This window comes from Sphaerodactylus townsendi, linkage group LG02 (assembly GCF_021028975.2).
Source record: "Sphaerodactylus townsendi isolate TG3544 linkage group LG02, MPM_Stown_v2.3, whole genome shotgun sequence".
In the NCBI taxonomy this organism is placed as follows: domain Eukaryota; kingdom Metazoa; phylum Chordata; class Lepidosauria; order Squamata; family Sphaerodactylidae; genus Sphaerodactylus; species Sphaerodactylus townsendi.
The window spans coordinates 75,250,107-75,262,491 of record NC_059426.1 but is presented as its reverse complement, the minus strand read 5'-3'; the positions used below and the strand labels follow the sequence as shown (position 1 = coordinate 75,262,491).

The 12,385-nt window shown below is 43.9% G+C and overlaps 1 protein-coding gene across 1 annotated transcript in view; it reads right to left on the bottom strand.

Moving 5' to 3' along the window:
- PTDSS2 (phosphatidylserine synthase 2) overlaps nt 1–10,476 on the bottom strand; it is a 45,017-nt gene extending 34,541 nt beyond the window's left edge. Inside the window, exons 1-2 of the mRNA XM_048484396.1 lie at nt 10,117–10,476; nt 6–107 (exon numbers count right to left, since the gene is read on the bottom strand). Coding sequence (XP_048340353.1) covers nt 6–107; nt 10,117–10,319 — 305 coding nt within the window. The 5' untranslated portion in view covers nt 10,320–10,476. The remainder of the gene's footprint in view (nt 1–5; nt 108–10,116) is intronic.
- Between the last annotated feature and the right edge of the window lie 1,909 nt (nt 10,477–12,385).

Below are 12,385 nucleotides of genomic sequence, written 5' to 3'. Positions count from 1 at the left end.
ATTACCTTTTTGTGTTGAAGGCTGTATCCTGTGGGGTTTCTTCAAGTAAGGTCACATATCCCAGTGTACAGGTAAGGATAAACAGGACTGTTAAGGTGTGCGCTTGCCTGTTACACAGGAAAAAAGCAAGTCAACAAAATATTTTAGTTCTATTAATAAATGACTTAGTATTTTTACCAGGTTGAATGTAGTTATTATTTACTGACCTTCCCAAGCTCAAGGCGGCTAACACAGAAATGCAAACAAAAAATAATTAACCAGCCCAAAAGTAACAATTCAGAGCAAATCACTTCCCCATAAAGTCAACCTTGAAAACTCATTTAAGTCAGGTAGATAATCCAATCTTTCCAAAAAAGCCATACTGGAGGAGCTAATTCTGACATTTATAGGAAAGTCCAGAGCCTCATGGCATTTGTACTAAAATCCCTGCTCCTAGCAGCTGATTATTTTGCTTCACTTAATTAGGGGAAATAATGATAAAGAAACTGTGAGCGGTGTGAATTTATAGAGACAGCCTTTAAGGCTTGCATTTGCTGATGAAATTACACTGCTGCACAGTAGAAAAAATGATGAGTCCAGCAGCACCTCAAAGATTAACATTTCTGGCAGTGTACGAGCTTTCATGAGTCACAGCTCACTTCTGCAGTTTCAGCTAGAATGTGCCCACCTAGAGAAGAGTGAATCGAGACACCCAATGGCAGTTCTAGGGGCTGCCAAGGTCTGTGGTGCCCACCCGCCTCCAAATTTGCCCTACCTGCTGGCGAAAGTACCCCTCCAAGATCCCATCCCCCACCCTAGGATTGGGTTGCCCCTGATTTTCCAACTTTTTTTCAAACACATTATGGCTTGAAGTACATGGCTTATTATTCAGGATTAGATTGAAGCATCTTTGTAAGCATAATGGTGAAGAAAACCATATTTACAGGATGCCTACCTAGCCAGTTATATACCACAGTAAACTATGTTGTTACAGTACTAAGTTTTTAAAATAACCAAAAGCTGGATTGCTACTGTATTCAGAATTACAAATAGTGCAATATTCATCCAACTAATGTCACTTAATGTAGACAAGAACAAATGCCCAAAACAGTAATAAATATGATTTATTGGAGATATTTCCCAAAATTAATTCTATACATTTTTAGTTATGGTCTACAACATCCATAACACTTTACAGAAAAGCTGATGAGGCTCTGTGAAAATTTTCAGGTACAGCCCTTACACAGACACTCATCATCAGTGGTTGACTATATTAATGTGGTATCATTCACCATTAGCAAGACATACACAGATTTGTGCATGTTGCCTGTAATGGTAATCAAGGCAATGCTAACTGCTGGGGGGAAAAACACCATATTGAAACATATTGAAACAGTTAATCACAGTTTTCTTCTAAGGAATCCATAAAATAAAATGGCCTATCAAAACATCCTCAAGCAAAGTCATTTATACTGGTGTTACTGTTCATATATTAAATGGACATAGCTAACCAAAATAAAAGCAGAACCGTCAGTGACCACATCACAGAAATTAAAAGCTTTATCTGAAGACAGTACAATGCTTGAATGTACACACAGAATTCCGAAAATCAATTACCAATAAACACCCATAATCAACAATTAACTGGGGGAACTTTAAACTAACCAGTACTAAAGAAAGTCAAGTTTTCCATTTAATGAGTGGCACTATGCCTGAACCACAGTAATGGTCAACATTTGCCCCATTTCTTCTTGAACTCTCAAGAAAGGTGGCGTTTCCTAAATGGCTCAATTTGGATACTGTATTTTAAAGCTAAAGACAACCTGTGCTTGCCGAATACGTGTCACCAAATATCAATAGCTCCACTCCCATTTCTACAACTTCCAAGACCAGAGGAGCCAGAACCAAGTTCAAGTCAAGACAGATCAGATCTACCTCAAAATCCAGGCTTTCCCTCTCTTTACCAAGCTTGTGGCAACACCAGAAAATTATACCTTGAGTTTGTTTGAACATCAAACAGATAAATTTTTCACAAATGTCCAAGGATAAGGGCATAAGGGTTGTCCAGTCCTCACAAGGCCCCTTCCTTATCAGAAGTTCATAAATTTCCAGGCCACTCCAAGTCACCACTTGGGGACGCACCTACTTCCCCTACACCCCAGTTTCTAGTCACTGCCACCACCACCCATTCAACTGGTAGAGTATGACTGACAGGAGTAGAACTCCTGCCCTCTATGCCCCTGGAGCTGTGTGCCAGCTGTCTTTTTATTCCATTTCCTGCCTCACTCAACCAAGCTCCAGCAAGAAGCTGAAACAATCTTGAAGATGGAGTCAACTTGCCTGCTCTCCTTACTTTGTTTTTGATAACACAGCTTGTAATGAATGTAATAGAATGGCTGGTCCTAGTATGCTAAAGACACCACTGAAGAGAAAATTACAAATGGAGAACCGTGTTGTTCAATGGTCCTGGCAAGCTAAGCAAGATAATCCAGGAAAAAGCAAAGGTTTGGTAATTACCAAAAAAAGGTTTGATAATAAAAGAACTGATATGAACAACTCAGCAAAAGAACTTTGTGAAAGAACAAGCTGTGTAGCAGGTAAGTGAAAAGCGACTGCCAGTGATGACTGAAGGAAAACATCTTGTACAACTATCATCCAAGAATGCGTCATATCTAAACGAAAGCCAAAAAAGAGAGTATAAGAAGAAGAGGCTTTCCGAGGATGGTGTGCCATGTTAGCCAGCGCCGCCATGCCTGTCATCCATACCCTTACTATACTTGATCAATTCAGTGAAGGAATTGGGGGTGAATATGAGTGATTGATGAATGAGAGTATGAATGAAATATTTCCCCTCCATATGTAAACAGTAAACAGACTGAAATCCAGCACTGGTTGTCCAGGAGTCTACTTGTCCTATGTAGTTCTCTGTGGGTCTCGGTTTCATACTGTTTCCAGGAAAGAAAGAACCGGTTGCCACTTAGGTAACAAGCTGAGAGTAGAACTGGTACTGGGGGAGGGTAACAGTAATCAGAATTCTACCAGTCGAGACTAAACATTTAATAAGAGAATCATGCACAGACTCCACATTACTTACAGGAAGCAGGACAGAGCAAATGGATGGAAGTAACATGGAAATCATAATCCATGTCCTCTGACTAAATTGATCCCAAACCAAGTTAATTAAAGGAACAGGTGCCTAATTCTAACAGGCACAAGCCCTAATGAAAGCTCTATTACCTTGAGATTGTGATCTGGTTGTCTTCTCAACATGTGGCACATGTGGTAAAAATGGAATTTTTAAATACATTAAATGATGCAAAACCAGTGGTATGAGTTTCCCAAGAAAATATGAACTAGAAAATTTCACGATTCAAAATTAAACAATGTAAATATTTAGATAATGTTAGCAAAATAAGGTAAATACAAGCCTGGACCATGTTCAAGTCCTGGGGCTTGTCCCTGATTCACACCCTACATTTAGACCATCTAGCATCACTGACCTGCGATACAACAGCCCTGGCAACTATAGACAGACTGAAACACATTTCGTGCCACCTCCCAGGAGCTGGAAATATTTTGTAACATTGCAATTTTCAGGTGGATGCGTATCTGAGTAAACAAGATGCATTCTTGAAATCATGTACCTGCCAGGTAAAACCAATCAATGCCTCTTTGATATATGTAACCAACCTGTTATATCAGTGATGATAACCCATGGCATCGGTGCCAGAGGTGGCCAGGAGCCCTCTGTGGGCACGCACACGGGAGTCTGCCATGTGGGGGGCGGAAAAATCACCCCCCCACACACACACACACAGCTAGGCTGGGCTGGGCCACTGAGTGCATGATGCTGCAAGCAGACCAAGGTGAGCAGGTGGGAGGACCTCCTGGCTGGAGCGTGGGTCTGGTGCCTGTGTTCCATGGCTGCTGCCCGAGGGGCAGAAGAGGCAGAAATGCTAGAGAGGCACAGAGCGGTACATGCGGGACTTGCTGGAGGCTAGAGCAGGCTGGCCCCTGCTCAAGCAGGTGGGGCAGAGAAAGAGGGAGCCAACCATTTTTCTAAATCCAAAACCCTCAGTATTCAGGTTAAATTGCCGGGTTGGCACTTCTATGAGCAAATAAGTGGGGCTCTTAAGCCACCTAGCACCTCGGTCTCAAAAAGGTTCGCCATCACTGTGTTATATGTTACCCCTGCTGTGAAAAGGTTACCCAAAGCTAGGTACCTTACCTGAATTGTACCGAAACCAGGATTCTTTTTTCCAAATACTTTCAAACAGCTGAGATTTTAAAATTTTATTAAAAGGAAAGGAAAAGAAATAATAAAATCAGTTCTCTGTCAGCTCTAGACAGTTCTAAGTATAAAAGAAATACAATACAAGGCTATTCAGTCTGAGGCAGAAGAACAGTAAGAACAAGAACGAGAAAATCTTAAGAAGAATCCTTATGAATGAATCTCTTTAGAAAATGACCCTCTCTAAAATGGTGTCAGGGGCTTTACAGAATTGGCTCATCTAGGTCATTTGATCAGTAATTAACCAATTGGGTGTCAAATAGAGTCGATGAAGGAAACGACCCTCACCTGAGCATTCTTGGCAATTAAGACCTACCTGTCTGATTTAGAACGTGGCCTTGTAAAAGCCAATTCCATTATCTAAAGAATAACACCACTTAAACTAAATACAAATACAATTTACAACTTTAGTGAGGCCAAATGGTTGCATTTTAAACGACCTAGCAAAACCAAATGGTTGTCTCAGAAAAGACACAATATATAAAAGATAAATGATCTCCAAGTAAATTTAAAGGAATATATACACTTTCATCACACGCCCCCTCTAAAAATGGAATTTGAGGGCTTAATGTCAACAAATTACATCTACCAATATATAGACAACATATGTATAGGCAATTTCAACTAGCTCTAATACAAAGTAAAACAATCCAATGCTGATGAATCGCTACAGTAGAGCTGATTTGGGTCGGCTTTTCTGGCTGCTCCATTTCCTCCGCCCTTCACCAAACTGCTACTTTTTCTGGATCAGGCCATGCTTTAATGGACTTTCCTATCACTTGGGTAGATGCAATGTCCAAAGCTGCACTTTCCTGAGACAAATCAGACTGAGGACCTTCATGCTCCCCATCTTCAGTATAATGCAACACACTATCACCTGAGTAGAACTTCACTTTAGCGGCTGCCTTTTCGCTCAAGCTTGGGACAATTTTGTTTAAGGTGACCTGGTTCTCTGCAGTAAAAACACACCAGTCCAACATGGTTAGATGAAGCTGTGGGCTTGTCCACCTTAAGATGAAATTCCTTTCTGGGAGTTAAGGTCGCTGTTACTTTAAACTGCTTTTCTAGTTCCTGAGACTGTCCTATGCTTGCAAATGTGTTTCCAGCTGGCTAGCCAAATATCTTCCTCTCTTTACTCCTCAGGGTCATGATTTGATCAGCAAAGCTTGCCAACTCCTCCACAGATGAAGGATCTCTGGCTTGCACAAGCTCACAAACACCTTCTGGCAAAGTTTGGCAAAATTGCTCTTTAACAATCAAGTTAATGGCATCTTCCACAGTCCGGACACCAGCAATTCTAAACTAGACCGTAACCATCTGCTTACTCCTTGCTATATATGCATGCATGCTCTTTAATTTGGTATTAGGAATTATTCCCCATCGAAGCTCACCAGCATGGCCAATTGGCCATGCTGACAGAGGCTGATGGGAATTGTAGTTCCTGAACATCTGGAGAGCCGCAGGTTCCCTACCCCTGGTCTAGGGAAAGCTTGACGAAACTGTTGCCTTAACTGGTGTTCAGTCTTGCCAAAACGTTTCAAAGTAATGTCTCTGAAAGTATTATAGTCCCTTTCAGTTCTCTGAGTGAGTTCACTGAGCAGTCTGGCCAACTCTCCTGAAACCTGGGACCACAGCACTGTAACATACTCAGAGTAGGGAACTCTATAGGTCTGGCACGTAGCTTCAAAGAGATTCAAAAATATACCCACATCTGCCCCAACTTCATACTTGGGGAACGTTTTCTTGTGCCAAGCCTCTTCAACCTTAACCTGTCTTTGACTTGCTAAAAGGTTCAGCATCGCCTGCTGATTAAGAATGAACCTTTTCAGGAGTTCTGTCCAGCCATCACTTCTGCCTGGGGTAGCCTCCAAGGTATCTTCCCCATGTCTGGGGCCTCTACCTCTCACCACTCCCAGCCAGGATGCTGAAGCATACAAGCTTTCTTGTTCATCCTCCTCACTGGCTTCTGAACCACTGTCAGATCCAAGGACTGCCGACACCTGTACCTGAGCTTCACTGGCCTGGGAAGCCTCATAGCTTCTTTTGGGTTGTTCCAGAGTGACATGCATCTCCGCCAATTCATCGCCGCCTTCTTCCTGCCCTAGCCAGGCAGAGTGGCTCTCATCAGTTTGCCCTTGCATCACTGACTGCCACAAAAAAAAAAACCCGTCTTAATGCAGACAAAAATCAGAGTACTGGAATCCCATAAAGACCTGCCACCATGTGAAAAGGTTGCCCAAAGCTGGGTACCTTACTTGTAATGTACCAAAACCAGGATTCTTTATCCAAATACTCTCAAACAGCTAAGATTTTAAAATTTTATTAAAAGGGGGAAAAAAGAAATAATAAAATCAGTTCTCTCTCAACTCTAGGCAGTTCCAAGTATTTTTTACAAAATACAATTCAAGGCTATTCAGCCTAAGGCAGAAGAATAGCAAGAACAACAACGAGAAAATCTTAAGAAGAGCGGGACCAAGAAAGCCAACCCCAACTGCACCCCAAAGGAGCGGGAAGAAACCGTGACAGAGCGATGGAGAGGTCTGAGAGGTGTGTCTGCACTGTGGAGAGAGTGGTCACCTGTTCGCAATGTGCCCAAAGAGGGTGGCTGGGCAACCAGGAGGGCTGCCAACTCGAGGCCCCATACAAAAATCCAACCCGGAGAAGAAGCCAGCAAAACGCAAACCAGTCATCAGAGAAGGAATGGTAATGGGAACCCTCGACTTGACAGATGAGGCTTCGACAGAGGAAACATCTGAGGGTGAAGCTGGCGCCAAGCTGGCACGAAATGACAGCAACCTGGACTGAATGGTGCCAATGGCCAGGTCGGAAACCAGGCGCTACCAACTGGGTGTGATCTTCATCCCATTAGGGCTACCCCTGACCCTAGTAAATGTGGCTAAAGGGAACAAAATGACTGTGAGGGGTCTAATTGACTAGGGGTACTCAAAATGTTTAATGCACTCTACAGTAGCTGAGAAAATTGTTCTGACTTAATGTCTGAGCAGAAGGATGGGCTCAGGCGTGAAAGCCTTTTTTAGCCTTTCAAAGGCCATTTGGCAGGCCTGGGTCCATTCTAATTGGGCCTCTCGCTTACTGCCCTGGGGTCCCTTCCCCTTGGTCCTCAATAGATCAGTCACAGGGAGAGCAGTTTCTCGCAAAATCTGAGATGAAGTCCCTATAAAAGTTGGTAAACCCTACAAATGACTGCAATTGCTGCTGGGTGCATGGGGGTTCCCATCCCAACATGTCTCGAACCTTGTTAGGATCCAAATACACTGTTAATCCCCAGAACAACAAATTGTGAATTATTTCATTTATAAAATTCACAAACAGAAGAAAGATGGGTCGCTTTGACTATAATAATAAATGCTGCTGATTGATACTTCAGAGTCCGTTTATTTGTTTAAGGTTCCGAGACTTAACATTAATGCCCAAATTCAAAAAACAACAACAAAGTATTAAAATGTCTTAGCTGAGCCATTTTTAATACTATGTATACCAGACATTATGGTAGTAAAAAAGAGTGGCCTCTTACTTGAACGCAACTATGAGGAAAGTATTACTGAGAGCTATTAAGGCAGGTTTGTGTGCTTCATCTCAAGTGCTGAAGGAAAAATTCAAACAATACTTTCTCTGTGACTAGCCTAAATTTGGTTTGTTAAGTCATAAATTCTTGCAGAAATGCTAAAGTAGCACTTAGTATACATTTTTATTCTGAACAGAGTTCAAACAACATACGGGCAGATATAAAATGAGTTAAAGCCAATAAGAAAGGCTTATCCATTACAAGAATTCATTCACCCAGGTAGGTCGAGGATTAGAAGCTGGAAAATTTGGAGACATTCAACTATGATCATTCCCATACTATAATTGGCATTGTATGATGCCGTCAGATGTAAGTTATCTGAAACTGACCCCAGGTCTGGAACAGCCCAGACTCCTGCCCAGTGCAGTGGGGCCATCCTGAGCACTGCAGGGGCTAGGCTCAAAAATTGGACCCACCAGTTCAGCAGCCAGAGGAAGAACTGAGCCAGGAAAGCCTGGTGGAAGTCGGCTTGGGTTCAACCAGACTAGGCCGAGGATCTCATCGGCCAGCTCTGGCCTGGCAACACCTGGGAGGGAGGAAAGGAGAAGCCAGGGTTTGGAAGGAGACTGAGCAGGCAACAGCAAGAAGAAGATAGGAGAATGCCCCATATATAGCTCCAGACTGGCCAGAACAGGCACCAGGACATGACAAGCAGGACTATGACTAGATCCCGTGAAAAGGGGGGTTGGGAACACACCATTCATAAGGAAAGCTCCAGGGACAGGCAAGGGTGGAAAGGTGGGAGATATCTGTCCAACAAAGGGAAGAGTGTGAACTTCCTTTCTCTCCTACTGAGAGGTTTGGAGAGGCTTCCCCCTGCAACGGCCAACACAATAGAAGATGGGAGGATGGAGCCAGAGTGGGAGGAGTCTCAAAAATGTGCTTTGCACTATATCACCATCATCCATTACACAATATAATAAGCTAAAAATAAGCCCAAATTAGAAAATACAGAAGGGAGAAAAGAAACAGATTCCTGAAAGTCACGCTTGCCATGCTGCACTCAGTATATTGTGATATACAGCCAAAAACATCACTATCCAGCTGATCAGGTATCATCTCTTCTCTGCAAGTGTTAGGTTTATGTTCAAGTTGGAAGAGACAAAATTGGCTTTGCCTTCCAATTGTGCATCAGGACAGTTCATTCGTTGTGAAAAACTGGTTCACAATACTTTCAAACTCATTTGGGTAGTCTTATTAGACCTACTAGAGCAAAACACATGTAATGCACCACTTTTTGCAATACATGCAGAAAATTAAGATCAAACAATCCAGTAAAATCTTGCCATTGTGTTTTCACGTGCCAGATCCATGCATATCCTGCAATGATCCTGAGGTACAAATAATTAATACATAAGATGAGCATAAGTTGAGTAAGAGCCAGAGAAATATGAAAAACTTGGAGTCCATTCAGAAAACATTAAGCACTTGGGAAGAGCAAACCCTGCCTGCAGACTAGGACAGTATTCCCCCCACCCCCCTTGCCCCAATGCTATCAAAGAGGCTTTTCAATCACCTTAGGCTGGGTACTGCTCCTGATCTGAGACTGCAGGGAAGGATTTAAAGCTCTTCCCTTTTTAGTTCTCTCCATCCCAATAGCGTTTCCCTAAACAGAAATTGCCTCCATATTTCAAGATGGGAAAGGGGAGGAGGAGACACCTGTCTCTTGTTTACCGGGGGTTAAAGCCATCTAACAGGTAACAGCCTGTATACATGCCTTTCTTTCCCAAGGATGTGGCTCCTAAACCTCTTGTCCTCCCATGCATCTTAAAAATTCATTTTGGGTGAATGTGAGGAAACAGACCATTAGACTATCTCACAAGAGTAACAGTGATTCAGGAAATTAGATAGTTTGGTCGAGAAGTTCCTCCCCTCCCTCACGGGGGAAACATCAACAAGGGGAAATCTACCTGGTCCTAACCAGATCTAGTATATGTGTATGTGTGTCAGAGAGACGTAACTGCCCTCAAGTTGCTTCCAACCCTAGGATTTCAAGGCCTGTTAAAAATTCTCCTGCGGTTTCTGGCAGACTCAACTTCTTTTCTAACACCCGGCCCAATACCCTTTCCGGGCGTGCCCACAGACAATACGCCTGAAGGCAGGAGTTGCCTCTTTATCTCGAGCACAGCGCCCAGCGACGTCCGAACAACAATAATAATAAACCAATGAAGATATCGATCCCGAGGCCGCCGATCAGATCGTTCTGCTGCTAAAGTAAAGCAAGCGGCGGTGTGAGGGGAAGGCTCTCTCCTTCGCTCACCAAAAGAAAGTGTTGGTCCCGTCGTCGTACACTTCGGACTCGGTGCTGCGCCGAGCCCCATGAGCGGCAGGGCTGGCTACCGGCAAGTCTCCACGGCCACCGGGAGCCCCCACCGTCACGGGAAGCGCGCCGCCGTTGGGCTGCTCCTCCAACGCTGCCTTGCTGGGGACCCCACCGTGACCCTTCCGCTCGTTGCGCCTCATTGCGTGAATGAGAAGAAGGGGAAATCAAAGGAGCTCAGTCGACTCCCGGCGCGCACCACGCCAGCCCCTCCGCCAGCCCCATCAGCCAGGGAGCAACAGCCCGACAACCCACCACGGGCACACGGAGTCTCCCCGTCGCTCCCCCGTGACCCCACGTAGCAAGAGATAGAAGGGCGGAGCTACACTCAGGGAAAGCCTGATTCGCTGCTGAGGCCGCGCGCCTGCGCAGTATTCACTGACCAAAGGGGTGGGGCAAAAGAGAGTCACTGAAGCTCGTGGGGCTCGAGCGTTCGCTTCGTGCGCTTTAAAGTCGCAGCGGACAGTCCCGTTTTGTTTCAACTAAGTAGATGCAGGTCTATTTGGATTACAACCTTAAGAATGAAATCCTAAACATACTTGAAGAAGAAACCTAGAGTTACATCTGAGAAAACAAACAGAACCAGCGTGGTGTAATGTTTAAGAACGGTGGACTCTAATCTGGAGAACCGGGTTCGATTTCCCATTACTTCACCTGAAGCCTGCTGGGTTACACAGTCACAGTTCTCACACAACTGTCGCTCAACCCATGCAGAGCTAAGCAATGGCAAACCACTTCTGTTAGTCTCTTGCCTTGAAAACCTTACCGGGTCCCCCTAAGTCAGCTGAGACTTGATATTTTGGTATTTTATACGTCTGCAAAGCATAGCAATGGGGATGGATGTTCTGGTAAGGAAGGTCTACATACTGCTTTCAGGAGAGAGCGTTGATTGGGGGTTTCAGGTTCCTGCCTGCCTTTAATGGCAGGTAAAAGTGAACATGAATCAATAAAGGCACTGTTGCCAGGAGAAAGTATTGCAGAACTAGGAGAGAACCCATCTTTGATTTATGCACAAGTCAAGTATGCTGCAGCCACACGTTATAAGGAACACATGAATGAAATAAATAATTTGCCCTCTTTTTTCAGTTTAAGACCTCAGTATGTCCTAAATTACCCTGTAGAGAACCTAGATGCCAGACCGGTCTGACCTTGCAAATGGTGGCAGGCATTCTGAACCAGAAGTGGTACATCAGTTTTTACAAGTGACAGAGATATGCATTATGTTTCTGTGAAATAACAGCTACCCCCCCCCCCATGGTTTCAGAGTGGGGGAGAGTCAATCAGATATTAAAGTATAAAATACCAAACAAATGTACAATTTCACCCCTTTGGTAGGAACAAAGTAGCTAAAAAGTGGCTGTCACAGTATCCAGAACAAAATCACCACCTCTATGCACATGGATGTTGATAGGTGTTGAATTTGGGAGTAAAAATGGTGCTGGACAGATTACAACGTTGAACAGATTACAGTTAGTTGGAGAAACTGATGTATCTGAATGGTCAAATGCAACCCATGTGAGTAATATCAGTTTCCCCCAACCCAAGACAAGTTTCTAAGACAAGGACCAGGACTATGGGCCACAGCAATGAGACTTCCTGCCAACTGTCAAAATCCCACATATTTTAGCATTCTTTTTCCTGCAGTGGTCAGTCAGATGTCCCAGTACTAGCAAAGGCACAATAAGTCTCCCATAGACACTGTCCTCTTTCAAGCAACTGAAGATTCCATTTAGTTATCATAGCTATGGATAGACCCCCCCCTTCCCCCAAAAAACCCTCTTTTAAAGTCAATAAAATGGGGTCAGTGGAACTTATGAAGCAGCATTATACTGATTCAGACCATCTCTGCCTCTGCTCTCTATTTAACTGGCATCAGCTCTCCAGAATCTCAGATCCTTTGACTAGACTTGCAAGAGATGAATTGAGGACCTCCTGCACACAAAAGTTGTGATCTACTACTGAGTCACCACCGCTTTTTAAGAGGAAAACATGCTTGGTGAAATGGCTTAAATTCTGAACTATGAACAGGAAAACCCCTAAAGGTCTGGGCTAAGCAACCCTACTTACCAGCCCTTCACCTGTCCTGCATCTTGAGGATGCTCATAGCTACAAATATTGAATATACATCAGGGGAAGGGTGGCACAGGGAGAAAGGCATAGCTGCTACCCAGTTCGCGTATAATCTCTTACACTTGAAAGCCAGCTCATG